We start from the raw sequence: 24455 nt of genomic DNA on the forward strand, positions 1-24455 counted from the left end.
GGGCGACAGGCACACTGCAAGTTGGGGAGGCTTGAAAGTCATAAGCAGGGGTGCAGGGAGGGGGGTATCGTAAAGGGATGTTTGGAGGGAGGTGGGGGGAATGGTTGTTTTCTGGTGTTTTGTTCGTGTTTTCACAAGGCATTGTATTTCAAGATTGCTTCTTTATGGTGCGGGGCTCGGAGGAGGGTTGGGTCTTCCTTCTGTTTTGTGATGGGGGTAGGGGGCCGAGGGTACTGAGTTGGAACGTCAATGGGTTGGGGGATAAAATCAAGCGTAGTGTGGGTATACAATTCCTTAAAAGACATTCCCCAGATGTGGTCCTCCTACAGGAAACTCACTTAGTCGGAAATGTGTGTAAGATGATGAATAGGAAGGGCTATCGGCTGGTGGCACATTCAGGTTTTACTTCTAGGTCCCGGGGTGTCGGGATCCTCCTTAGGAGTTCTCTCCCATTTGTTGTTGATTCGGTTGTTGCGGATGAGAGGGGACGATACTCTGCGGTTTCGGGACGTTGGGAGGGGCGTACTCTCTCTCTGGTTTCGGTGTATGTCGCTCTGGGTCTGCAAAGCACGACCTTTCTTGATTTGGGGAAGATTGTATTGGACCTTCCTAGTGGATTGTTGATTTTGGGTGGAGATTTTAACGCTGTATTCTCTGGCACCCTAGACAGATCTCTGTCACGAGATTTGAGGAGAGCTCAAAGATGGCTGCCGGACTTCGTGGAGGCACTGGGCTTGGTTGATAGTTGGAGATTATTTCATCCTAGTCAGCGGCAATACACCTTCCACTCTGGTGCTCAGGGAAGTCTCTCTCGGATTGACTATGGTCTGGTGCCTGCGGCCCAGGCCTCGTCTATTGTTGAAGTACAGCATCTAGCCAGAGGTATATCGGATCATTCCCCTCTCTGGCTTAGATTTGATTTTGCTACCGGCTCCAGTGGTAGAGTGGCCCCCATTAATCCCTGGTATCTGCGTAATCCTAAAATCCGAAAGGATTTACTACAAGTGCTGGAGCATTATTTTCAAGATAATGCGGGATTGGTTTCCTCATTGATTTAGTTGTAGGAGGCTTTTAAGACTGTAGTCAGGGGGCAGGCTTTATCCCTGATTGCAGGTGTTAAAAAGCAGAAGGAGGAGGACGTAGTGAGAATTGAGTCCGAAATAGCTAACATAGAAACGGAATTTGATCAAGAGGTGACCCATGCCAGATTGCATGTTTTACAGCTTAAGCAGCTTGAGTATAGGACATTGGTCACTGACAGCGCGAGGGCTCTAAGTCGAGAGCAGCAGGGGCGTCTTTATGATGTGGGGAACAAGGACGCTACATTGATAGCCTGGCTGGATAGGAGGGATAGAGCAGATCGGGTCATCCCAGAGATTGCAACTACGGACAGGACTTGTGTAACCGACTCACAGGGGATAGTGGACCGTTTCACTGAATACTTCCATACTATTTACACTTCCGTTTCAGATAGACCGGAGGAAGATTTGTGTCTACTATTGAGAGATATTAAGCTTCCGTGTCTGTCTGTGGAGGATCGTGACCTCATGGACGGTAAGCTTACTGCCGATGAAGTAGCTTTGACAGTGCGTTCCTTGAATTCCGGAAAAGCGACGGGTCCCAATGGTCTCCCTATCGAATTATATAAACTCCGACCCGATAGAGTCGCCCCCTATTTGAGAGAAATGTTTTTGGAGTCCCGTGAGTGTGGTGTTCTCCCCGGGATCAGAGACTGGCAACGATAGTAGTGATACATAAGGAAGGGAAGCCCAGAGCTAGCTGCGCTTCGTACAGGCCGATCTCATTGTTGAACTCGGAGCCCAAGATACTGGCCAAGATACTGTCCAATAGATTGATCAAAGTCATTGGTGAGCTTGTACATCCTGACCAATCTGGATTTATTCCACATCGAAATACGGCTTTGAACCTGAGGCGATTACATGGGGTTCTTGCGAGGGCTCATACCTTGCAGGAGCCGGCAATCATAGCATCACTTGACGCGATGATGGCTTTTAATACTGTGGAATGGCCATATTTATGGGCTGTTTTGGCTAAGTTTGGTTTTGGTCCGGAGTTCATTAGCTGGGTACGCCTATTGCATACTGAGCCACTTGCACAGGTAGCCGTTAATGGTTGTGTCTCGGCGCCATTTTGTCTTGGGCGGGGCACTAGGCAGGGCTGCCCACTTTCCCCCGTTTTGTTTTCACTGGCTCTCGAACCTTTAGTGGCCTGGCTCCGCTGGGAGCCCTCGATCAGGGGTATTCGCTGGTCTCCGCAGTTTGAGGATCGGATCTCTCTATGTGCTGACGATATCTTGCTTCATCTTTCCTCTCCAAGGAAGTCCCTTATTGTTCTTTGTGATGTGTTGGCGTCTTATGGCAGAAATTCGGGATTGGTTATAAACTGGGCGAAATCTTATTTGTATGTATTATGTGGTGACGCTCCCGTTTTGCCTCGGAATTGTCCCATCCAAATCGCAAGGGAAGGGTTCAAATATCTCGGTGTCTATATTTCCTTGGATCCAACGACTCGGTATGAGCGAAACCTTCTTCCTCCACTGGCTCGGCTGAAAAGTGATGTAGTTGGGTGGCAGAGACTTCCACTTTTGATGTTGGGACGGGCGGCCCTTTTTGAAATGATGTCCCTGCCGCGTTTCCTTTATGCCCTCCAAAACACTTTAGATGTGGTACCTGCTAGCTATTTTCGCGAAGTGGAGGGTTCGCCCTCCCCGATATCAAGAGATATTATTGGGCGTCGCAACTAGGGGCTATAAATCATGGTACCTACGGATCTGGTGCAGATCCCGGCTATGTCATGGATAGGTGCGTACTTCCTGGCGGTAGTAATAGCAGAGCGCTGTACATTAGATCAATAGAGAAAACCCTGACAGGGCCAACCAGGGTGGCGGTACACATATGGCATGATGTTACTAATTCGCTTGGTTGGAAGGACCGCTTGACTTTGGCTACCCCACTCTTTGGATCGGCAAGCTATGGAACACGAAGCGTTTTGATAAATGGGAACTGATTGGGATTACTACTGTAGGTGATCTCTGGGCGAAGGGAAAGGTTAAGTCATTTGCTGATCTACGAACTGAATACGAGCTGAGTGGTACGGAGTATTTTTGTTATGCGCAGGTTAGACATGCACTGAGATCAGTCTTCCCCGAGGGGGAGGGGATACCAGAGGCGTCCCCCTTGGAGGACCGTATACTAGATGGGCATCTGCCTGATAGCACCATTTTTCTTGTTAAAAAAAAACTGATCAATCACACAGTAGATCTTCTAGTAGATTTGAGGGAGAGGTGGACTCGAGATGGCCTCGAAATTGATGATGAGGTCTGGCAATCGGCAATCTCCTCTCCGAGGTTGCGATTCCAGCAAGACTGAGACTTGTCCAGCTGAAGATACTCCACAGAGTTTATGTCACGGGTCCACGTTTGATTAAAATGGGTCTAGCAGAGGAGTGTCTGTATAAGCGAGGATGTGGTCAATTGGGGACGTTTCTTCATATCATATGGGAATGTCGACAAATGGTGAATTACTGGGGCTCCGTCCACAATGTCATGCAGGAAGTGACGGTTGTGACTCTCTTGCTGGAAGCTAGGAGATGCTTGCTGAATATCTGGGAGCCCACAGACTTAAATACTACACAGACCCAATGGGTCACGTTGGGGGCCATGATCGCTAAGCGAAATATAGCACAGCTGTGGGGTTCTGAAAGGCCGCCAACGATAGAGCGGTGGCAAGAAAGTATGGATTGGTGTATGTTCCGTGAAAAAACTGTTTACCTGGCAAGGGGTCATCCTCGGAAGTGGAACAATATTTGGGGCCCTTGGAATGAATACAGAGGGAATATCTGTGTACCACCTGCAAGTGTAGTCTTTGATGTCCCGATTTCCCCATGATCCGTTTGTATAATCATTTATGATATCGATGTATGGCTCCCCATTCCCCCCTCCCCCCCTCACTAAACAAGAATTTTTGTATTGAATGTTGACCCTCTTCTGTACTATGCACCGCTGTGTTTATTGATGCCTTGTTTTAATAAAAAGACATATAAAAAAAACAATGTCCTATTTCTCTTGTCCATACTTCTGTATGTGCAGAATAGTCCCTGAAACACTAGCGGTATGGTATGTGCTACTATCAAATCAAAAAGCCAACTACTAGCTTATTCTTGGTGGACATTGACATTTCGTTGTTGGAAATTGTCAAAGCACTAACATTAAGAAGACTGGAATACACAGCAAGGGCAACCCAGAGGACTGCACTCTGTGCCTCTAGAGCTATTGCTGGATCAGAGTTTTGTTTAGCACCGTTTGCCGACTGGGCAAGCTTAGCTACCTACACAGACCAACTCATAATAATAGTAAATAGTAGTAGCACAGAGAGTGATGGTAGAGAGGCAGGATAAGAATGTAGAAACAGTCTACAAGAAGATCAAAGACTATTTTGTAAAAAATAGAATTCGGAAACAGTTTGGAATGAATAGGAGCTGTAAAAGTTAGGGAAGTATAATTATATTAACAAGAGAACAACTTACTGGGGCCAGCAGAAGAGGCTGCAGAGGACCGTTCCTGCCCACTTTCTTCCGCCGGAGTTTGGGGTGTACTCCTCTTGCCCCTGGGAGGTGCTGAATGTGAACATGAAATAAAAACAATGGTCGAGGCAACAACCACGACAGCAGAACTCTATTTTCAATGAAAATGTCCATGTATATTTGAAAATTCATTTAAGTGAGTTTTTTGTTATATGGGTACATGTTAATGGTCTGTAATTAGCGTTCTCCACTCTGCATGTCCATCCAGTGGCGGCCCCTCCACAATGGCAGAGGAGAGTTGCTCCACTGCCTCGTGCAGACCCAGCAACCGAACAATAAAACAATGCTCTAACTTCATTTTATTTTTCATTTGTCGGCTCTGAGCCAGCTTGTGCTTTGAGGGACTGGGCATGGGAGGTGGGAGGAGGAGTGCTTGTGCACCCCCCTAATTATGCGTATGAGTTTGGCCGGCCATCTCAGGCTGACCAAAGCACACATGTGTACTTAAGTTTCTCCATCGCAGCTGCATTCAGCAGCCGGACTGGAGAAACCCCACAGATTCCATGACCTGAGCAGAGCGTCTTTACTGCCTGCTCGGGCCAATCCCTGTGCTGCTCTGCAGCATGGCGATTGGGTGGAGTCTGAACAGGGATGCTGGGACCAGGAAGAGGCCAGCAGAAGCTACGCAATGCAAGTGGCGGCTAGCGGTGTCAGGTAAGTGTTTTTAGTTATTATTTTGAACATGTCTTCCCCGGCATTCCCCTACTGGCTACTACCCTTTGTTAATGGCAGCCACCACGTGGTACATCTCAGACATTCAGAACATGTTCGCCAATGAGGTGCTCTTACTGTATGTACAGCCCGGGTGGCGCACAGCTCCACAATGTTGCAGGAATTCTGCATAAATACAGAACTATGAACAGGAAATGAGAACTTGGGGGCATATTACCAAGAATGGCGATATTAGATTATCGCCGCTTTAGCAGCTGATTTCGGCCGCTAAGCGGCAATAATTATATTGCTCTATTAGCATGCTGTCGCTAACTGATGTTAGCGACAGCTTTGAGGCGATAGCGAGCGGTTTGGGGCCTGCTTTGCATGTCAGCGATATTTATCGCTAATGACATGCAAAGTGGGCGTACCCAACCTGTTAGCGACTAAAAACAGTCGCTTACATCGCTATCGCCTATTATCAATGCAGGCGTAGCGATGGAAATATTCACACTAAGCGCAAATATCTCCAAAAGCTAACGCCTGATCAGACCAGTTCTTAACCATTATATCCAATGGGAGGTGGATATTATGGCTAAGACCCTATTGGTGTTAATGCATGAATATCGCTGTATTCTCAGCAATATTCACGCATTTCGCTGCTATCGCCGGATATTTTATCGCTTTAGAGATAAACGTTGCTAATAGCACGTTATCTCTGCGATAATATCCGGCGATGCTTGGCGATAAAAAAAAAAAATCGCTAAACCCATATAGCGATAAATATCGCTAGTTGTTGGTAAAATGCACCATTGTGCATAGGGACTGAGGGCCATTTTAACAAGAAAGGGCGATACATTATCACCGCTTTTATCAGCAGGAAACTGCCGCTAAAGCGGCGATAATGGGCTTGATAATATGCCCTTGTGAATTCCCATATCAGCCCAGGTTCTGGTGTTAACCTGGGCTTCCATGGGAATCCACAAGGGCATATTATCAAGCACATTATTGCCTCTGTAGTGGCAGTTTCCTGCCGATAAAAGCGGCGATAATGTATTGCTCTTTCTTGATAATATGGCCCTGAGTCTTCCTACCGCCTTAGTACCCACGAACCTAGGACCGACTAGCTATGGTGTCTCACTTGCTCTCCTACTCACTCACAGGGAAACAAATGATTAGACACCCCAGGACACAACTCTCCCAGATCTCCCAGGAATCACGGTAACTAGACTCACCCTTTCCCCCACTCTTTTGTACTGATCCATAATAAGATCTGACAGAGACACAAAACAGTTTAAAATATTTATTTTAACTACTGTGCCCCAACATGCAGTATGTGTGTCACAACTAGCAGGAAAATGCATAGTCCAATAATTGTTAGCATAGCAGTCAGTCAATAAATCATGAAGGGAGATATCATCATAAAAAGACAATGGTGAATGGACTACAGTGCCGAATCTCCCTCCCCTCGCTAAGAAGAAGTATTATTATATGATAGAAGATCTCTGGGCTTTGTCAGCAGACCCCATACCTTAGCCTATAGATGATAGATCTACATCATGGGTGCTCATCTCCCTCGCCAAGTGGGTGTTACCTATTTGTGTGGCCCACTAAAAACTAGGCCTGGGCGTAGTTTGCGTAGTAGCACTACACGTAGCTTCGCGTAGGATACTTTGAACTTCACGTAGTCTGCATAGCGTAGATCAGAGTTCTTCAATCTGTGGGGCGTGACCCCCTGGGGGGGCGCAACACCATCCCAGGGGGGGCGCGCACTGCACTCTAATCTTACCTTTGTTCCCTGCGTCGTCCCAAGTCTGCTTCTAGAACTCCGGTATGGTTGGAGAAGGAGGGAGGGGAAAATCGATGGGGCACGACCTGCCCATGCCTTTGTTATGTTAACCCTCCCAGGAGGGGGTTAATTCATGGAGCTGAAATGCCTCAGCTGCAGTGAGAGGCAGGAAGTCTCCTCTGCTAAAATGAGAGCAAATGAACAGACAGTCCTGTTCCTTCACATTCGATATCATAGCAGTGGAGACCCCTTGCCTCCCACTGCAGCTGAAGCATTTCAGCTCCATGTATTAACCCCCTCCTGGGAGGGTTAGCTCTTCCCAGAAAGGGGACAAAGTTAATTTCCCATCTTACACTTCTACTCCAAATGTGAAACACTGCACTGTAGACGTGGAGAAGTGTGGCTCAGGGTTTAGAGGCAGCAGACCCGGAAGCTGAGATCGGTCCTGGACCAGGGTTCAATTCCCCGCCTCGGCGGGTCTTGGGCTAAAAATTCCACGGACTCGATAATTCTCGCCCCGGTGCCTCCTCGACTCACGGGTTCACACTCTGTGACTCTGGGCAATAGCTTGCTTAATCTCCACAACGGCCCCTCGCGGCGGGATGCCTGACTTTCACCTTGTGGATACCCTGCTATCTCACAGGGGAATACCAGGAAGGGTTCCCTAAGCAAGCGCCGGGAAACCCACTGCGGGTAGCTGTGCGCTATATAAGCTCAACTACATTTACATTTACATCTGGCAATCTCCTGCTCCCTAAGGCGAGCTATTAATTAATATAGGCGGCAGGCAATATATTCCCAGTGTCGCTATAGAAAGCTACCGCTTTCTCCGGAGCCTAGGAAGTGCACCTCTGCATACCTCTCCTGACCACCCAGGTACAACCTTCTCACCTTTCGTCATGGGAAACCTGTTCCCTGAACTCCAAGCTACCTTTGCTTTTAAAATTCTCATAAGGCCCCAGGACAGTAACGGAAATAACAAAATATTTGTAGCCACTTTTATTTTCCAATTATATTATTATTGCTCTGAGGTCCGAATTCCATAAACCCAGCGCAGGTGATAGCATCAAGCAGTGCAGGTATAAGTGCAGGATCAAATAGATCTTTACCAACAGCCGGCAAACCCCAAAATCAGTCGTCAGATGAGAACAGGTATGTGCTGGAGCAGTGTGGGAGTAAATTACTTCCTTCCTAGAGTTCTGTTGCATTCCAACAGCTTCCGGTTCTAGAAGCAGCTTTCAGTTAGCCCCTTTCATTAATAGAAATACAAACAATAATAAATATTTATATAGTGAATAATAAACTGAATAGATTTTTTATGCTTAAATAGTTGGAGCTCTTAGGCAGCTCGATGGTACTCGTTTTTGTTTGCTCTGTCGAATTCAAGACTATGACGTGCTAGTCTATGGGCCAGCACTAACCTTACTGAGCTATCTTCACAGCTCAAATCCAGACCCTGCATTTCTGCCAGAGCAAAAAATATACATAGCAGGGCTGTCACAAGGGAAGGTGGGAAGTGGGTGTTTTTTTCATTAGCTCCAAGTCCACGCTTCAAAATAAATTTAAGGTACAGAAACAGGTGTGGATCAGGCCTAGCACCTTCATGAGCCTTCTACACTTGGAGGCGCCCCACGTTGGACCTGCCTGTAGAGATGGGACGGTAGAGTGGTATCACACGAGCACACTACTCAACCTGCACTCACTCACCTGTCCCCCTCACTGTTCGATCTGCAATCTCACTCAAATAAGCCCACCACTAACCATACTTTCATTCGTCCCACTCTGCACTTACATCCGTACCCAAATTCATATGGTCACCTCACTTACCCTGCAGTCACTCCTCTTACCCTACTCTCACACTGCTCACTGTGCACTCATATGAGCACTCCTGCAGAGTGCAGAGGTTTAATGTGCCTACTACAAAGAACGTGTACCCTGCAGATCACTGAACTGAGTGTGAGTAAACAATGAGTAGCGCTATAAAAAAATGAAATGCTTGCCAGAAAGTAGCTATAGAGAGATGAGGTAGATAGTTGGTGAGTAGTAGTGAAGAAATTCATGGAGGAAGAAATGTGGGAGGGGGTGCCAAAACAGACTGGTGCATGTGTGCAACAAGTGCTAGGGCCAGCCCTGTCTGGGAGTGTGAGCTCCCACCCGAAGTTTAGGTCTAGTTGCGCCCCTGTACACGAGTATGGGCATGTCATGCCCCATCAAGGTTTTCGTCCTAAATTACAAAAGGACACATTTACATGTACTGCAATCCAGCCTTTCAGGGGGCCCCTTGATGGAGAAAGCTCTATTTTTGCCCTGATGTCCTGGAATAATTCCTAAACAGATTCTTGTAAATACCGTTTTGTTTCATTTCTTTTTAATGTGATTGATGTAAGGAGGCTATAACTATTTGCAGAGAAATGTGTTTGTTTCATGCAACAACCATAAGGTTTATTTTAGATCCAAGGGGGTCTTCACATATGAGAAATTGGAGGATATCACAGATATTATTCGCTGTAAAATTAGTGGGCTGCTGCTTTGTTACAACAGTGAAAACACATCACTATGTCTGAATAACAATCAATGCATTTATATAGCGCACTACTCACCTGGAGGGTCTCAAGGCGCTGGGGGGTCCGCTACCGCTCGAACAGCCAGGTCTTGAGCTGCTTCCTGAAGGCGAGGTGGTCTTGGGTCAGGCGGAGGTGGGTGGGGAGGGAGTTCCAGGTCTTGGCGGCCAGGTAGGAGAAGGACCTTCCTCCTGCGGTGGCTCTTCGGATGCGGGGGACGGCGGCGAGGGCGTGGCTGGTCGATCGAAGTTGGCGTGTGGGAGTGTAGAAGTTGAGGCGGCTGTTTAGGTATCCTGGGCCTTGGTTGTGTAGGGCTTTGTGTTCGTGGGTGAGGAGCCGGAAGGTGATTCTTTTGTTGACCGGGAGCCAGTGCAGATCTCTCAGGTGTCCGGATATGTGGCTGCGGCGGGGGATGTCCAGGATGAGTCGTGCTGAGGTGTTCTGGATCCGCTGGAGTCTCTTCTGGAGTTTGGCGGTGGTTCCGGCGTAGAGGGAGTTGCCGTAGTCCAGTCGGCTGGTGACGAGGGCCTGGGTGAACGTCTTCCTGGTCTCGGTGGGGATCCACCGGAAGATCTTACGTAGCATGCACAGGATGTTGAAGCACGACGAGGAGACGGCGTTGACTTGTCTGGTCATGGAGAGGGAGGAGTCCAGGATGAAGCCCAGGTTGCGTGCGTGGTCTGTTGGTTTGGGTGCGCTGCCCAGGGCGGGGGGCCACCAGGAGTCGTCCCAGGCGGAGGGTGAGGATCCCAGGATGAGGACTTCCGTCTTGTCCGAGTTCAGTTTCAGGCGGCTGTTCGACATCCATTTGGCTACGTCTGTCATCCCTTCGTGCAGGTTGGCTCTGGCGGTGGTGGGGTCGTTGGTGAGGGAGAGGATCAGCTGGGTGTCGTCGGCGTAGGAGATGATGTTGAGGTTGTGCTGGCGTGCGATGGCTGCGAGGGGGCTCATGTAGACGTTGAAGAGTGTTGGGCTGAGCGAGGAGCCTTGGGGAACGCCGCAGATGACTTCGGTGGCCTCCGATCTGAACGGGGGAGGCGGACTCTCTGTGTCCTTCCGGCGAGGAAGGAGATGATCCAGTCCCGTGCCTTCTCCTGGATGCCGACGTTGCTGAGGCGCTGTACTAGGGTACGGTGGCAGACAGTGTCGAAGGCCGCGGAGAGGTCGAGGAGGATGAGGGCCGCTGTTTCTCCGTTGTCGAGCAGGGCTCGTATGTCATCGGTAGCTGCGATCAGGGCGGTCTCGGTGCTGTGGTTGGCCCGGAAACCGGACTGCGAGAGGTCGAGGGAACCATTCGTCTCGAGGAAGGCGGCCAGCTGCTTGTTGACGGTCTTCTCGATGACTTTTGCCGGAAACGGGAGCAGCGAGATGGGGCGGTAGTCCTTGAGGTCGGTGGGGTCGGCTGATGGTTTCTTAAGTAGAGCGCTGAGTTCGGCATGCTTCCAGCTCTCTGGGAAGGTAGCGGTGTCGAAGGAGGTGTTGACGATGTCCCGCAGGTGGGGTGCGATGACAGCGTCGGCCTTGTTGAAGACGTAGTGAGGGCAGGGGTCGGTCGGAGATCCGGAGTGGATGGAGTTCATCGTGTGGATGGTGTCTTCGGTGCTGATCGGGGTCCAGGCGTGGATGGTGGTGGTGGGGGGCGGTGGTTCAGTCGTGGCGTGCGTCGGTTGAGTGCTGAAGCTGTTGTGTATGTCCGCGATCTTGTTGTGGAAGTAGGAGGCGAGGGAGTTGCAGAGGTCTTGAGAAAGGGTGATGTCGTTGTTTCCGGCGTTGGGGTGGGAGAGCTCTTTGACGATGTTGAAGAGTTCCTTGCTGTTGTTTGCGTTGTTGTCCAGTCGTTCCTTGAATGCGGTTTTCTTGGTGGCGTGGATTAGTTGGTGGTGTTTTGGGGTGGCGAGCTTGAGGGCAGTCATGTTGTCCGGTGTTGGGTCTCTGCGCCAGGTTTTCTCGAGTGCTCTGCAGTTATTCTTGGAGCTCTTGAGTTCGTCATTAAACCATGGGGCTTTCTTGCTGCCGGGTCTGCTCGGCGGGGTCTTCAGAGGGGCGAGGTCGTCTGCGCAGTCGCTGATCCACTTCGTGAGGTTGGTGGCCGCTTGGCTGGGGTTCGTTGAGCTGGCGGGAGGGTTCTTGCTCAGGGAAGTAGCGAGCTGGTCTGCAGTGATCTTGTTCCAGCTTCTGCGGGGAACCTGTTGCTGGTGATGGTGGAGCTTGGTCCTCCTGAAGCTGAAGTGGACGCAGCTGTGGTCCGTCCAGTGGAGTCCCGTTACGTGACTGAAGGTGATGTCCTTGCTGGAAGAGAAGACCGGGTCCAGTGTGTGTCCGGCGTAGTGGGTGGGGGTGGTCACCAGTTGCTTGAGCCCGAGGTTGGCGAGGTTGTCCAGCAAGGTGGTGGTGTTGCGGTCGTTGTTGTTCTCCAGGTGGAAGTTCAGGTCCCCGAGGAGGATGCAGTCGGCGGAGGGGAGGGCGTGTGGGCCGATGAAGTCGGCGATGTCTTCGCTGAATTGGGTGCGTGGTCCCGGGGGTCTGTAGATGAGGGTGCCTCGGAGGGTGGTCTTGGGGTTGACGTGGATCTGGAAGTGCAGGTGTTCGGCGGGTGCGAGGGTGTAGTCGGTGTTGGTCGTGATGCGGATGGTGTTCCTGTGGATGATGGCGATGCCTCCTCCTGTCTGGTTGACGCGGTCCCTCCGGATGATCTTGTAGCCGTCCGGGATGGCGATGGCGATGTCGGGCGCTGAGGAGGCGTTCATCCAGGTTTCCGTGAGGAAGGCGACGTCTGGGGCTGTGGTGTCGAGCAGGTTCCAGAGCTCGATGGCGTGTCTGTGGATGGAGCGGGTGTTGAGCAGGATGCACTTCAGGTGGGTGCTGCTGGAGGTCGGCTTGGTGGGTGCTGGTGAGGCGTGAGTCCGGTTGCAGGGGAACTTGCAGGCGTTGCAGCAGAAGGGTCCGTGGGTGCGTCTCGGGGTGGCTCGGTAGCATCCCGGGGATTGGCCGGAGTTGAGTGCGTTGAGGGTGGCGGCGTCGTACGTCTGGCGGGTGGGCTGGGGTCTGCGAGGGCCAGGAGTCCTGGCACTGGGCGCGGTCCAGGCGCGGACGGGCGTAGACGGGCTTACCTTTGGCGCATCATCGGCGCTCATTCGGTGCTGTCAAGCCCGCTCTGGTGTCAAGGCCTTCAGGTACCAGGTCATCGCCAAGATCGCTTAACAAAGTACCCCATCTACTACCTCCTGCTAGCTGGAGTCAATTGGTGGCGCAATTCCGATGGAGAACTTCCTGTTGTTCCGCTGTTGAAAACGTCAACCCTGGGTTGGCGTTCTAGTCTTTGAAGCAGTGCCGCCATTTCGTGCGCGCGCTGCTCTGGCGCTGCGCACTTCAACTGAAGAACTTGACGGAGTCGGTTGCGTTCCAGAGAGCCTCTCCTGAGGTGTCTTCATCCCGTAGCGGCTCGTCAAAAGAAGATTCTATCTTGTTCGGAGAAGTCTCAGAAGATTAAGTATTCTGTGGGAGAAGTCCAGTCGGCAGTATCGTTGCCTTCGAGTAAAGGTCTGGTTTCCGTTATCTCTCCACTCTCGTTTGCCGTGCAGTTTGTTCCGAGAGTAACGGTAAGACTAGAACTTATATTCAAGTGGTTTCCAGACTAATTCTGATTGAGAAGCATTCTCTGGGAGTAAGACCGTTGTGAATTCCAGTATCAAGTCCGTTCCCGAATTCTTTAAAAGAAAACTATATCCATAGACTTTGATAAAGACTCAGCATTTGGGTGATGGCTATCGCCCAAATAACCGCAGTTGTGTTATGAACTTTCATTCCTGACTTGATTTTCTAGAGGAGCAATTTGAGAACTTTATTGAGCCTATTCGCTACTCCGAACTTCAGGTCTAAATAGTGTTTAGGGGGATATCTATATGCGCATGTAGCTATATTCTCTTACTCACCTAGTGTAGTTCTCAGTGGCATCATCTCCTATCATCAAGGCAAGTCTCCACTTCAACTCCTCTATAGAGAGAAGCAAATTCCACACCAACTACAGGTATAGGAGGAGCAGCTTTTGGATTCGGTATAGCCTGAGTCATCTGGTCAAGTTAATGAGAATGTATTAATGTTATGTTCCTCTTACAGGTGCCGACAAGCTGAAGACACCAGGGTGTGGCAGTCTCTCTGTTGTTCGTTATCCACTTCCCCTTTCCCCCTCATTCCTGAGCTCAGAGGTCTCTGGGACCAGGGGTGTTTGGGAATTGGGAATTACTCATCGGGACGCCCTTCACACTCGCCCCCACAGACCACAGGAGAATCAGGTACAGCGCTTCTTGACAGATTGAAGTGCCCAAATAGGTTGCCTTCTGTCTGGGCGAGATGGCTGAGGGTCTGGACGTTAAGGCCTTGACCTCCGTCCTGGAAAATTTACAGAAACAGTTGAGTGAAACTAGGGAGGAAGTTAAGAGGTCCAATTCTGAGACTAGATATCTTAGGCAGAGAATTGATGAGATAGCAGCAGCTCCCAGTCCCAGTCCCAGTTTTGAGAAAATGAAGGGGCAAGGTTTCGCGCCTTCTTCCTCTTCGTCAGAGTTAACTACTCAAGTAGTGCATGCCATGTCCCCAACTATCCCTTTGGCCCCTCCAGAAAGGTTTCAGGGGGACCCACTTAAGGCTCAGATTTTCCTCACGCAGTGTGCTCTGCATTTTTTGTGTAAACCCATTTTATTTAAAGAAGATCAATCCAAAGTGGCTTTCGTTCTGTCTTACCTGAGTGGGGATGCAGCGGCGTGGTCGTTGCCTTTGGTATCGACAAACGATCCTGTATTATACAAGTATGAAGACTTCAAGGCAGAATTTTTATGAATTTTTGACCGAAGAACTATATCCCAAACAACAGACAATGAGTTACTAGATTTAAAGCAAGGTAATAAGGAACTGGTAGCTTACATAGCTCAATTCAATAAGTTGATAGTCGAGACCAGTTGGCCAATGGCTAAGAGAGCAGCCATTTTTTATCGTGGGCTCAAGGATGAACTAAAGGATGGGTTATCCCAAATTCCGAAGAGACCTACTGAGTTATCAGAGCTGATTGATTTGGTTTTACAGATAGATCAACGTCAATTTGAAAGGCGCAGTGAGCGTCGAAAGGAGACAAGAGTACTTCCCCCCAGGTTTGATCGAGCTCGTTTGGATGTGAGTAAGAGTTCCGAAGGGAGTTCCAGTGAAGAACCGATGCAAATTGGAACTGTTCGAGGTCCTCTAAGCAAAGAGGAGAGAGAGAAGAGAAGAGCAGGAAAGCTGTGTATGTATTGCGGCCAATCGGGTCATTTTGTGCGAGAACGTCCTAGAAAACCCAAGTCTGCGGCTTTGGTAAAAGATCGGCTCCACCAGTAGACGGAGTTGCACTGGTGGGAGCTGAATCGGAATCAACTCCAGTTTCACAATCCTTGGCTAATACTCTTCAATCTTCAGCTCCACACTTAATCCTTTCCAGTCGGATCACTTTTGGAGAAACTGAGAAGGAAGGCATCTCCATTATGATTGATTCAGGAGCAACCGGAAACTTCTGCGACATTCAGTTTGCTAAGTCTTTGGGAATTCGTTTTGAGAAGAAGCTGAGACCTGAACCAGTTCGTGCGGTGGATGGCACGAATTTATCCTCGGGCCCCATAGTTGCAGATACCGAAATCATCACCGTGTACGGTCCCGGAGAGCATAGAAGTCATGTCCGTTTTAACCTGATTGATGCTCCCCAGTTTCAGCTCATCTTGGGGTTGCCATGGCTCACCGAGCACAATCCAAGAATTGACTGGGCCACACGCACTTTAGAAATGAATTCTGAATTTTGTTTGGAGCACTGTTTCAAAGCCTCTTCGGGGGTGGCCTTGCAGTCGATGTCTTCGAACTTTGCCAATCAGGTCCAAACCATTTGTGCCATAGAAGTTCCTGATATTCCAGATGAATATTCAGACTTGAAGGAAGCCTTCAATGAAAAAGAAGCCCGGAAGCTCCCTCCACATAGACCCTATGATTGCAGGATTGAATTAGAGCCAGGGGCGGCCTTACCTTGTAGCCGCATTTATGCTTTATCTGAACCAGAGAACGTGCATCTGAAAGAATACATCGATCAACACCTGGCGAGTGGTTTTATACGACCGTCAAAATCTCCAGTGTCTTCCCCTCTTTTCTTTATCCCAAAGAAGGATGGAACCTTGAGGACCTGCATAGATTATAGAGCCTTGAATTTGGTCACTAAAAAGAACCGCTACCCTCTGCCACTCATTTCGGAGTTATTAGATCAAGTTAAGGAGGCCCGAATCTATACCAAATTGGACTTACGAGGGGCCTATCATTTGGTTCGTATGGCAGAAGGCGAAGAATGGAAGACCGCATTTCGCACCAGGCTGGGATTATTTGAATATCAGGTGATGCCTTTTGGGTTGTGTAATGCCCCGGCAGCTTTCCAGCATTTCGTGAATGACATTCTTCGAGAGTACCTAGATCGATTTGCAGTCGTTTACATTGACGATATTTTGATATTTTCAAACAGTTTAGAAGAACATGTGAGTCATGTGCGTGCCATTTTGGAGCGGCTGTTGGAACATCAATTGTATGTGAAGTTGGAGAAATGCGTTTTTCATTCGTCCAAGGTGGAATTTTTAGGCTTCATTCTTTCCCCTGAAGGAGTGTCAATGGACGACTCAAAACTTCAAGCCATCAAGAACTGGCCTTCTCCTCGATCCGTCAAAGAAATACAGAGTTTCTTAGGCTTTGCAAATTTTTATCGGCGATTCATTCCTGATTTCTCCAGCACAGTGAGTCCCATTACTCGATTGTTAAAGAAGAATGAGAAATTTGTTTGGGGACCTGCGTCGGAGGAAGCATTCCAGCAGTTGAAGGAGGCATTTACCACTGCTCCAGTGTTGCAACATCCAGATTTGAATGAACCATTTTTTGTGGAGGCAGATGCTTCGAATTTGGCCCTTGGGGGAATTTTGTCTCAGCGACAGAAGAATACAGGTCAGCTCCATCCGGTTGCATATCATTCTCGAAAATTGTCTCCTGCAGAAATAAACTACTCAATCGCAGACAAGGAACTATTGGCAGTGAAGGATGCCTTTCAGGTCTGGCGCCATTATTTATTGGGAGCCAGACATGTTATAACGGTTTTCACTGATCATCGAAATTTACAATTTCTAAAGTCCGCTCGCACTCTCACTCCTCGACAGTTGAGATGGTCTCTGTTCTTCGCCGACTACAATTTTGTTTTAACCTACAAACCTGGCGCTACTAATGTTAAAAATGATGATTTATCGCGACTTGATTTGGGGAGTGAAGCTGAGCATCCGAAGGAGCATTATGTCATTCCTAAAGACAAGATAATTGCCACCTCTGTAGACGACGACTTGGGCACAAGGATTCGCGAAGAGTTTTCTAAGGAGAAGTTTCAAGACTGGAAGTCAGAGGGTTCAGATCGAGAGGTCAAGGAGGGAACCCCCTATCTTCAAGGAAAGATCTTTGTTCCAAGTGAAGATTTGCAAACTGAAATCATTCAATTTTCCCATGATCATCTGATGGCCGGACACAAGGGTGTAGCAAAGACTTTGGAGTTGGTGAAAAGAGACTTTATTTGGCCTGGCATGGACACTCAGGTGAGACAGTACGTTGCCACATGCGAGCAGTGTATCAAAGGGAAGAGTTTAAGGCAGTCTCCACAGGGTCTTCTCCACCCCTTACCGGTAGCTCCATCCCCTTGGCATACCATCTCTATGGATTTCATAGTGGATTTGCCCTCCAGTCAAGGTACCTCTGTCATCTGGGTGGTGGTGGATCAGTTCACTAAGATGAGTCATTTCATTCCTTTGAAGGCCCTTCCCACAGCTCCCCAGTTGGCCACATTATTTGTTCAGCACATTGTGAAACTTCATGGAATTCCCAAGGTTGTGATTTCCGATCGAGGCCCCCAATTTGTGTCCCGTTTTTGGAGGTCCTTCTTGAGAGGAATAGGGGTAGATTCTCGGCTGTCCACCAGTTTCCATCCGGAGACGGATGGACAGACTGAGCGGGTGAATCAGGATCTGGAGCAATACCTTCGCATGTATTTAATGGATCAAGAAGGCGAGTGGCCCTCCTTGCTTAGTACTGCGGAGTTTGCTTACAATAACGCGGTTCATTCAGCTACTGGTTTCTCCCCATTCTTTTTGAATTCAGGCAGGCATCCTAATATGTGGGTGGGTAAGGTGGAGGTTGAGGTTCCGGCAGTTCAGGAGGTTTTATCAAAGTTGCAGCAATCTTACCAAACAGCATCAGCTAATCTTTCCAAGGCTAAGACTAGTTACAAACATCAGGCAGACCGAAAGCGTAGAGAAAGTCCCATTTTAGAACCTGGGGTTCGGGTATGGGTTTCCACAAAGCATATGCGTTTGCGAGGTAATCGCAAGTTTCAACCAATATTTGTGGGTCCATTCCTTGTAGATAAGATGGTCAATCCTGTGAGTGTCAGAGTCATTCTTCCAAAAACCATGAAGATACACCCAACCTTTCACGTCTCCTTGGTTAGAAAGAGTCCCCCCCATCTTAGACAGGATACTCCACCCACTTCAGTTTCAGTCCAATCCTCGGAAGAGTTTGAGGTTAAGAGAATTCTAGATTCCAAGATTAAACGAGGGAAACTGTTTTATTTAGTGGATTGGAAGGGTTTCGGCCCGGAGGAAAGATCCTGGGAGCCGAGTTGCTATGTTCATGCCCCAAGATTGGTGTCAGCTTTTCACAAGACTTACCCGCAGAAGCCTGGGGAGGGGGCTTTGGTGGGGGGTACTGTCAAGCCCGCTCTGGTGTCAAGGCCTTCAGGTACCAGGTCATCGCCAATATCGCTTAACAAAGTACCCCATCTACTACCTCCTGCTAGCTGGAGTCTATTGGTGGCGCAATTCCGATGGAGAACTTCCTGTTGTTCCGCTGTTGAAAACGTCAACCCTGGGTTGGCGTTCTAGTCTTTGAAGCAGTGCCGCCATTTTGTGCGCGCGTTGCTCTGGCGCTGCGCACTTCAACTGAAGAACTTGACGGAGTCGGTTGCGTTCCAGAGAGCCTCTCCTGAGGTGTCTTCATCCCGTAGCGGCTCGTCAAAAGAAGATTCTATCTTGTTCGGAGAAGTCTCAGAAGATTAAGTATTCTGTGGGAGAAGTCCAGTCGGCAGTATCGTTGCCTTCGAGTAAAGGTCTGGTTTCCGTTATCTCTCCACTCTCGTTTGCCGTGCAGTTTGTTCCGAGAGTAACGGTAAGACTAGAACTTATATTCAAGTGGTTTCCAGACTAATTCTGATTGAGAAGCATTCTCTGGGAGTAAGACCGTTGTGAATTCCAGTATCAAGTCCGTTCCCGAATTCTTTAAAAGAAAACTATATCCATAGACTTTGATAAAGACTCAGCATTTGGGTGATGGCTATCGCCCAAATAACCGCAGTTGTGTTATGAACTTTCATTCCTGACTTGATTTTCTAGAGGAGCAATTTGAGAACTTTATTGAGCCTATTCGCTACTCCGAACTTCAGGTCTAAATAGTGTTTAGGGGGAGATCTATATGCGCATGTAGCTATATTCTCTTACTCACCTAGTGTAGTTCTCAGTAGCATCATCTCCTATCATCAAGGCAAGTCTCCACTTCAACTCCTCTACAGAGAGAAGCAAATTCCACACCACCTACAGGTATAGGAGGAGCAGCTTTTGGATTCGGTATAGCCTGAGTCATCTGGTCAAGTTAATGAGAATGTATTAATGTTATGTTCCTCTTACAGGTGCCGACAAGCTGAAGACACCAGGGTGTGGCAGTCTCTCTGTTGTTCGTTATCCACTTCCCCTTTCCCCCTCATTCCTGAGCTCAGAGGTCTCTGGGACCAGAGGTGTTTGGGAATTGGGAATTGCTCATCGGGACGCCCTTCACACTCGCCCCCACAGACCACAGGAGAATCAGGTACAGCACTTCTTGACAGGTGCTCCCGCTGCGCGCGTCCGCTGCGCGGTCGCTCTGGGGGCGTCATAAGAAGGGGGACATGAGGGCGGGTCAGCTGGGCGGCGGTGGGAGCGGCTCGGCCAATGGGCCGGTGGTGGGCGGGGCCTGGGCGAGCAGCGGCGGGAACGGGCGAGCGGCCGGCTCTGCAGTTAGATTTTTGACCATAGTGCCTATGCACCGTTAGTAGCCTGGCTAAATAGGGTATGGCAGAGCTGAAAGTAAATCATTTAAACTCAAAGCTATATTGAACAGGGGCCCCCAAAATTGTTTTGGCCCAGAGCACCCAAAATCCTTAACCGCATGCGCGCTAGCGGTTTTCCCACTGCGCGCTGCAATTTTAAAAATCCCGCGTTACGTGACAAGGTCAGCTCGTCATCCGCGTTGCGCAGGTAACGCTCATGACGAGCTGACCTTGTCATGAGCGTAGAAGGGGTTAACACGACAAAATCCTGCCACCATAAAGTCTGTCAGACAACATTGCTCTGAAGTAAAATAGACAACATCATTCATTCATTATTAGTTCTATTTTCTTTTTTAAACATAAGCCCGACGTGTCCTTAACCCCCACTGCTTCGGGCAAGCCACTTATCGTACCACAAAGGAAATCTCAATCAAGTGTTCGTTCAACACCTTCTCTGTGGACTTTCAATTTTGTGTTTGTGTCCATAACAGGTTAGTGGGCAATTATCCCAATATAATGCTGCCTAAAACGTTTGTTAATGATTTCTAGAGAAGATTTGTTTCTCATGTACGAGCTCTGAGCTAGGGAGTGATTGAAAAATCTTTCAACACTGTCTCCCTTACAGTCCCTGTTTTGGCTGAAAATGTCTGCAGAATATTCAGCTTTGAGAGAAACTGCTATCAAAACTCTCTTGCCTTTCAGCTCTTCCTATTTATGTGAGATTGGGTTCTTAGCACTTGCGGTATTAAAGACTAAGTACCGTTCAAGACTGGGTGTGGAGCACAACCTGGGGATGGCAGTAGCAAAAATCCATCCACAGATTGACTGTCTCTGTGGCTAAAAACAGGCAAACCTGTCACATTTATGTTGGTGATGTTATTATCAATCTATGTCATATGTAAAAGAAAGCATCCTAGTAAAAACAATTTGGCACATTTTATCTTGAAAAATGGTGTTTGAGCTGTGTAATACGCCTCTGTCATTTCACCACACCCACTCACAAACCTGCATTTTACCAAACACTCTTATTGTGTTGAACATTCTTTGCTGGATAAGGCCATGGATATGCGTGTGGTGGTCGATTATGTAATGTACTAGATTCCAGAAATTTCTGTTAGGTGGCGGGGGGGCCCAACATCTGAAAAAATTGAGCGGGGGGGCTCAACCTACAAAAGTTTGAAGACCTCTGGCGTAGATGATGACAATGTGTACTTGTCTGCACTGTGAAAAAATTGCTAAATAATTGCACAGTTATTGGCAAAAAAACATTCCCAACCAAAGGCCCTGCAAAACATTATGGGATGAGATTAGCAGTGGGCAGTGAATTTTATATAGTATCCAATATCAAAATAATTCACAAAGAGCTGTAGTTCAACTGGTGTTTACTAGATGTCCCTCACGAGTCATGCAAATGCATGATGAAAGGGTTTCAATGGTTTTGCATTTGACTCGTGAGGGACATCTAGTAGCAACTAGTGGAACTGCAGCTTGGTGTAAGAATAATTTCAATGCTTTGCATTTGACTTGTGAGGGACATCTAATAACGACTAGGTGAACTGCAGCTCTTTGTAGAAATCTTTTGATATTGAATACTATAATTTTCACTGCCCATGGCTAATCTCATCCCATAATGCTTTGCAGGGCTTTTAGTTGGGATTGTTTTTTTGCCAATAACTGTGCTTGGGGTGGTCCTAAAATGATGGGACCACCACTGAAGTTCAACAAAATGTGCTTTTTGTTTATGCTCTTTGTGTTCAAGGCATCTGCTTGGTGCTCCCCCTACGTTAGGGGGGACCCCAAAGTAATCAGCTCTCTCATTGCCTCATGTTTTCATTGTAAAAGTTCACTTTTGGAATTGGGTAAATACTTTGCAGCATGTAAAATTGCTTTTTCAAAGCATCTAAGGATGTTGTTGATTTAGCTGCTACATTGGTACAAACTTTGCATGCTCTTTTAGCAAACACTGTCCAAACAACAGCTGCATCAGTATGTATTGATTAAGGGCTAAGGCCTAGCCAAAACAAAATGATAAGCGGCATTGGTGTTGGACCTTGCACATAATGTACAGTCAAGGGGCCAGAATGCTGTCACTCACACGGTCAGTAGACTATGGACGAAGTGGGCTCAACCAGTGACCCATGTTCAATGCTGTTGTGGTCATGAGTAAGATGTAATTGGCACTAAAATAGACCAATGGATGAAGAAAAATGACAGAGAGCCACTCTTTATGTACGTATGTCTTTGTTTTTTTTTTATGACGTTTTCAGGGAAAAACAAACGGTCTTCGCTAATGCCAGACCTAAAAAAAATAGCATATAAGCAAGACAAAGCACATCATCGAACAGCAAACGAACAGGAGAACAGTTTTTGGGAATAAAAATGCAAATGCATCCCAGCGCTGGGGAAGCCCATATCTGGGTAGCCAAGTGCTTTACAAGAAACAGTATAATAAAAATAATAATGGGCAACAGTGTTGATGATAGGAGGGTAAAAATGAGCAAATGAAGAACTATAAATACAGCACTAAACCTACACCAGGCATAAAAAGATGCAAAACCTCAGGACTTTATTTTATATTCACCAAAACAAAATGTGCGTCAATCACTGTGGAGTGTGGTCAGTCTCACACACACCGCCTAGAAGGAGAGCAGTGTGGCCAGGGCGTTGTCTTTTACTTACCCCAAACTACAGTGAAGAAGAGGGTGATAGAGAGCAGCAGAACCCTGGACCTGGCACCGCCCAACCTCCTGGACTCTTCCATCCTCTGGGCCTGTAAGAATGTTGGAGGGCACACTTTATCAATAGTTGTGTTAGAGGGGCACACTCTGCAAATCAATACCACGTGTCACTCAATATACACTTCTTACAGATCATTCTGACATGTTCTTCAAAACACACAACCAGCCAAGTCCAAATCTTCAAAAAGTAGAAATAAATGTGTGAACAGAAAATTGAGTAAAACCTAAGAAATCTACAGACACAGCACAGGTGTCAGCCTGGGCAACAATGTAAACAAGCATTGGTACATGCATTAGGTTTCTTAGTCTCGGAGGGTCCGAACCGCAGTGTCAACACTGGCTCAGGCTGGCACTTCAGGTACAGACTCGCATGAGGGAGAGCGGGGTCGGCCTGGGCAACAATGCAAACAAGCATTGGTAAACGCATTAGGTTTCTCAGCCTCGGAGGGTCTGTACTGCATTTCCAGCACTGGTTAAGGCTGGCACTTCAGGTACAGACTGGCACGAGGGAGAGCGGGGTCAGCCCGGGCAACAATGCAAACAAGCATTGGTAAATGCATTAGGTTTCCTAGTCTCAGAGGGTTCAAACCGCAGTGTCAGCGCTGGCTCAGGCTGGCACTTCAGGTACAGACTGGCACGAGGGAGAGCGGGTTCAGCCTGGGCAACAATGCAAACAAGCATTGGTAAATGCATTAGGTTTCTCAGTCTCGGAGGGTCTGTACCGCAGTGTCAGCACTGGCTCAGGCTGGAACTTCAGGTACAGACTGGCATTAGGGAGAGCGGGGTCAACCTGAGTAACAATCTAAAAAGACCAGAATTTAAATCAACCTCACTTACTTGCTGTTCCATATGGTGAGCAAATTTCAGCTGTTTTCTCCTCCTCCGGGTGCGTTCAGCTCCGATCTCCTAACAACACCGCACCCACATAGCAGCACACCGCAGACTCCAACACATTTTTCTACTCCTGGTGGGAGGGACAGATGGACGGACTGGGCATCTTTGCCAGAGAATAATGAGTGCTCAGTTAAAACCTAGCTGACATGCTTCTGTTTTGACTCAGGTAATATATTGCAGGCTTCTCTCATTTTGTGTGCACAAGAGCACACTGCAAACTCTGTCACTCCTTCCTTGGAAAAAACCTGCACTCAAGCAGGAGTGGAATAAACAAAAGTAAAACATGCCCGACGTAGCTGCCTGACCTGGAAGGAAGCTACACTGACCACTGCCCTTTGGCCAGGTCCTGCCATTCACAATGACCAACAGCAGTTTCTGGCAGAATCCAGAGGTCAGTGACACACCCCCCCCTTTCATCTCCTCGATAGGCCTGCCCCGCCTCTGGACATTTAGGTGAAAGGCCCTGCTCTAAGCACGATTACAATAACACATAAAAAAGAAACCTATACTTCCAAATTAACACAGACCACACCCACCACTTAAGCTTAGATAATGAGAAAGACCTTGACCAGCCAGCACATGAACCCTGTCAAGTGTCACTGATCGGGGTCAAACTAACGCAAATGCGTCATTGTCGCCACATTACTGTACTGAGATCATTTATCAACGCAATTTGAAGTGCCACCAGATAACCTCTGGAATCTCTTGTACTTCATCTTTAAAAAGACACGCTGTTAGCATAAACATGACTCATGCACATTGATAGTGGACTTAGAAACTGCTGCCCCTCTTATATCACGCTTGGGGTCGAGTAGGTCAGGCGTTGTCAGGTTGTGTTTGTGGCCGTTAGTCCCAGAAAAGCTTTTTGTGGATTTGGTTGCAGAGACTTGATGGTTGCATTGACACCATGCGTGTATCACATTGTTCTCCAGCACTTTCGTTTCACTTTAGTCTGTTGCACAAGAAGTCTCCTGAACCCAGCTCCTATGGGTAGTCCGGGACCCAGGCACCTGCTAGGAACTAGCGGTGTGCCATGGCTTGGTGCACCCACCTGCCAC

The 24455-nt window shown here is 48.2% G+C and overlaps 1 protein-coding gene across 1 annotated transcript in view; it reads right to left on the minus strand.

Annotated features, from left to right (window-relative positions):
- The window catches only part of LOC144766846 (lectin-like), a 96262-nt gene extending 72854 nt beyond the window's left edge, over positions 1-23408 (minus strand). Inside the window, exons 1-2 of the mRNA XM_078650564.1 lie at positions 23341-23408; positions 22445-22535 (exon numbers count right to left, since the gene is read on the minus strand). Coding sequence (XP_078506690.1) covers positions 22445-22535; positions 23341-23352 — 103 coding nt within the window. The 5' untranslated portion in view covers positions 23353-23408. The remainder of the gene's footprint in view (positions 1-22444; positions 22536-23340) is intronic.
- Positions 23409-24455: the final 1047 nt, after the last annotated feature.

The sequence above is a fragment of the Lissotriton helveticus genome, chromosome 1_1 (assembly GCF_964261635.1).
Source record: "Lissotriton helveticus chromosome 1_1, aLisHel1.1, whole genome shotgun sequence".
Taxonomy (NCBI): Eukaryota; Metazoa; Chordata; class Amphibia; order Caudata; family Salamandridae; genus Lissotriton; species Lissotriton helveticus.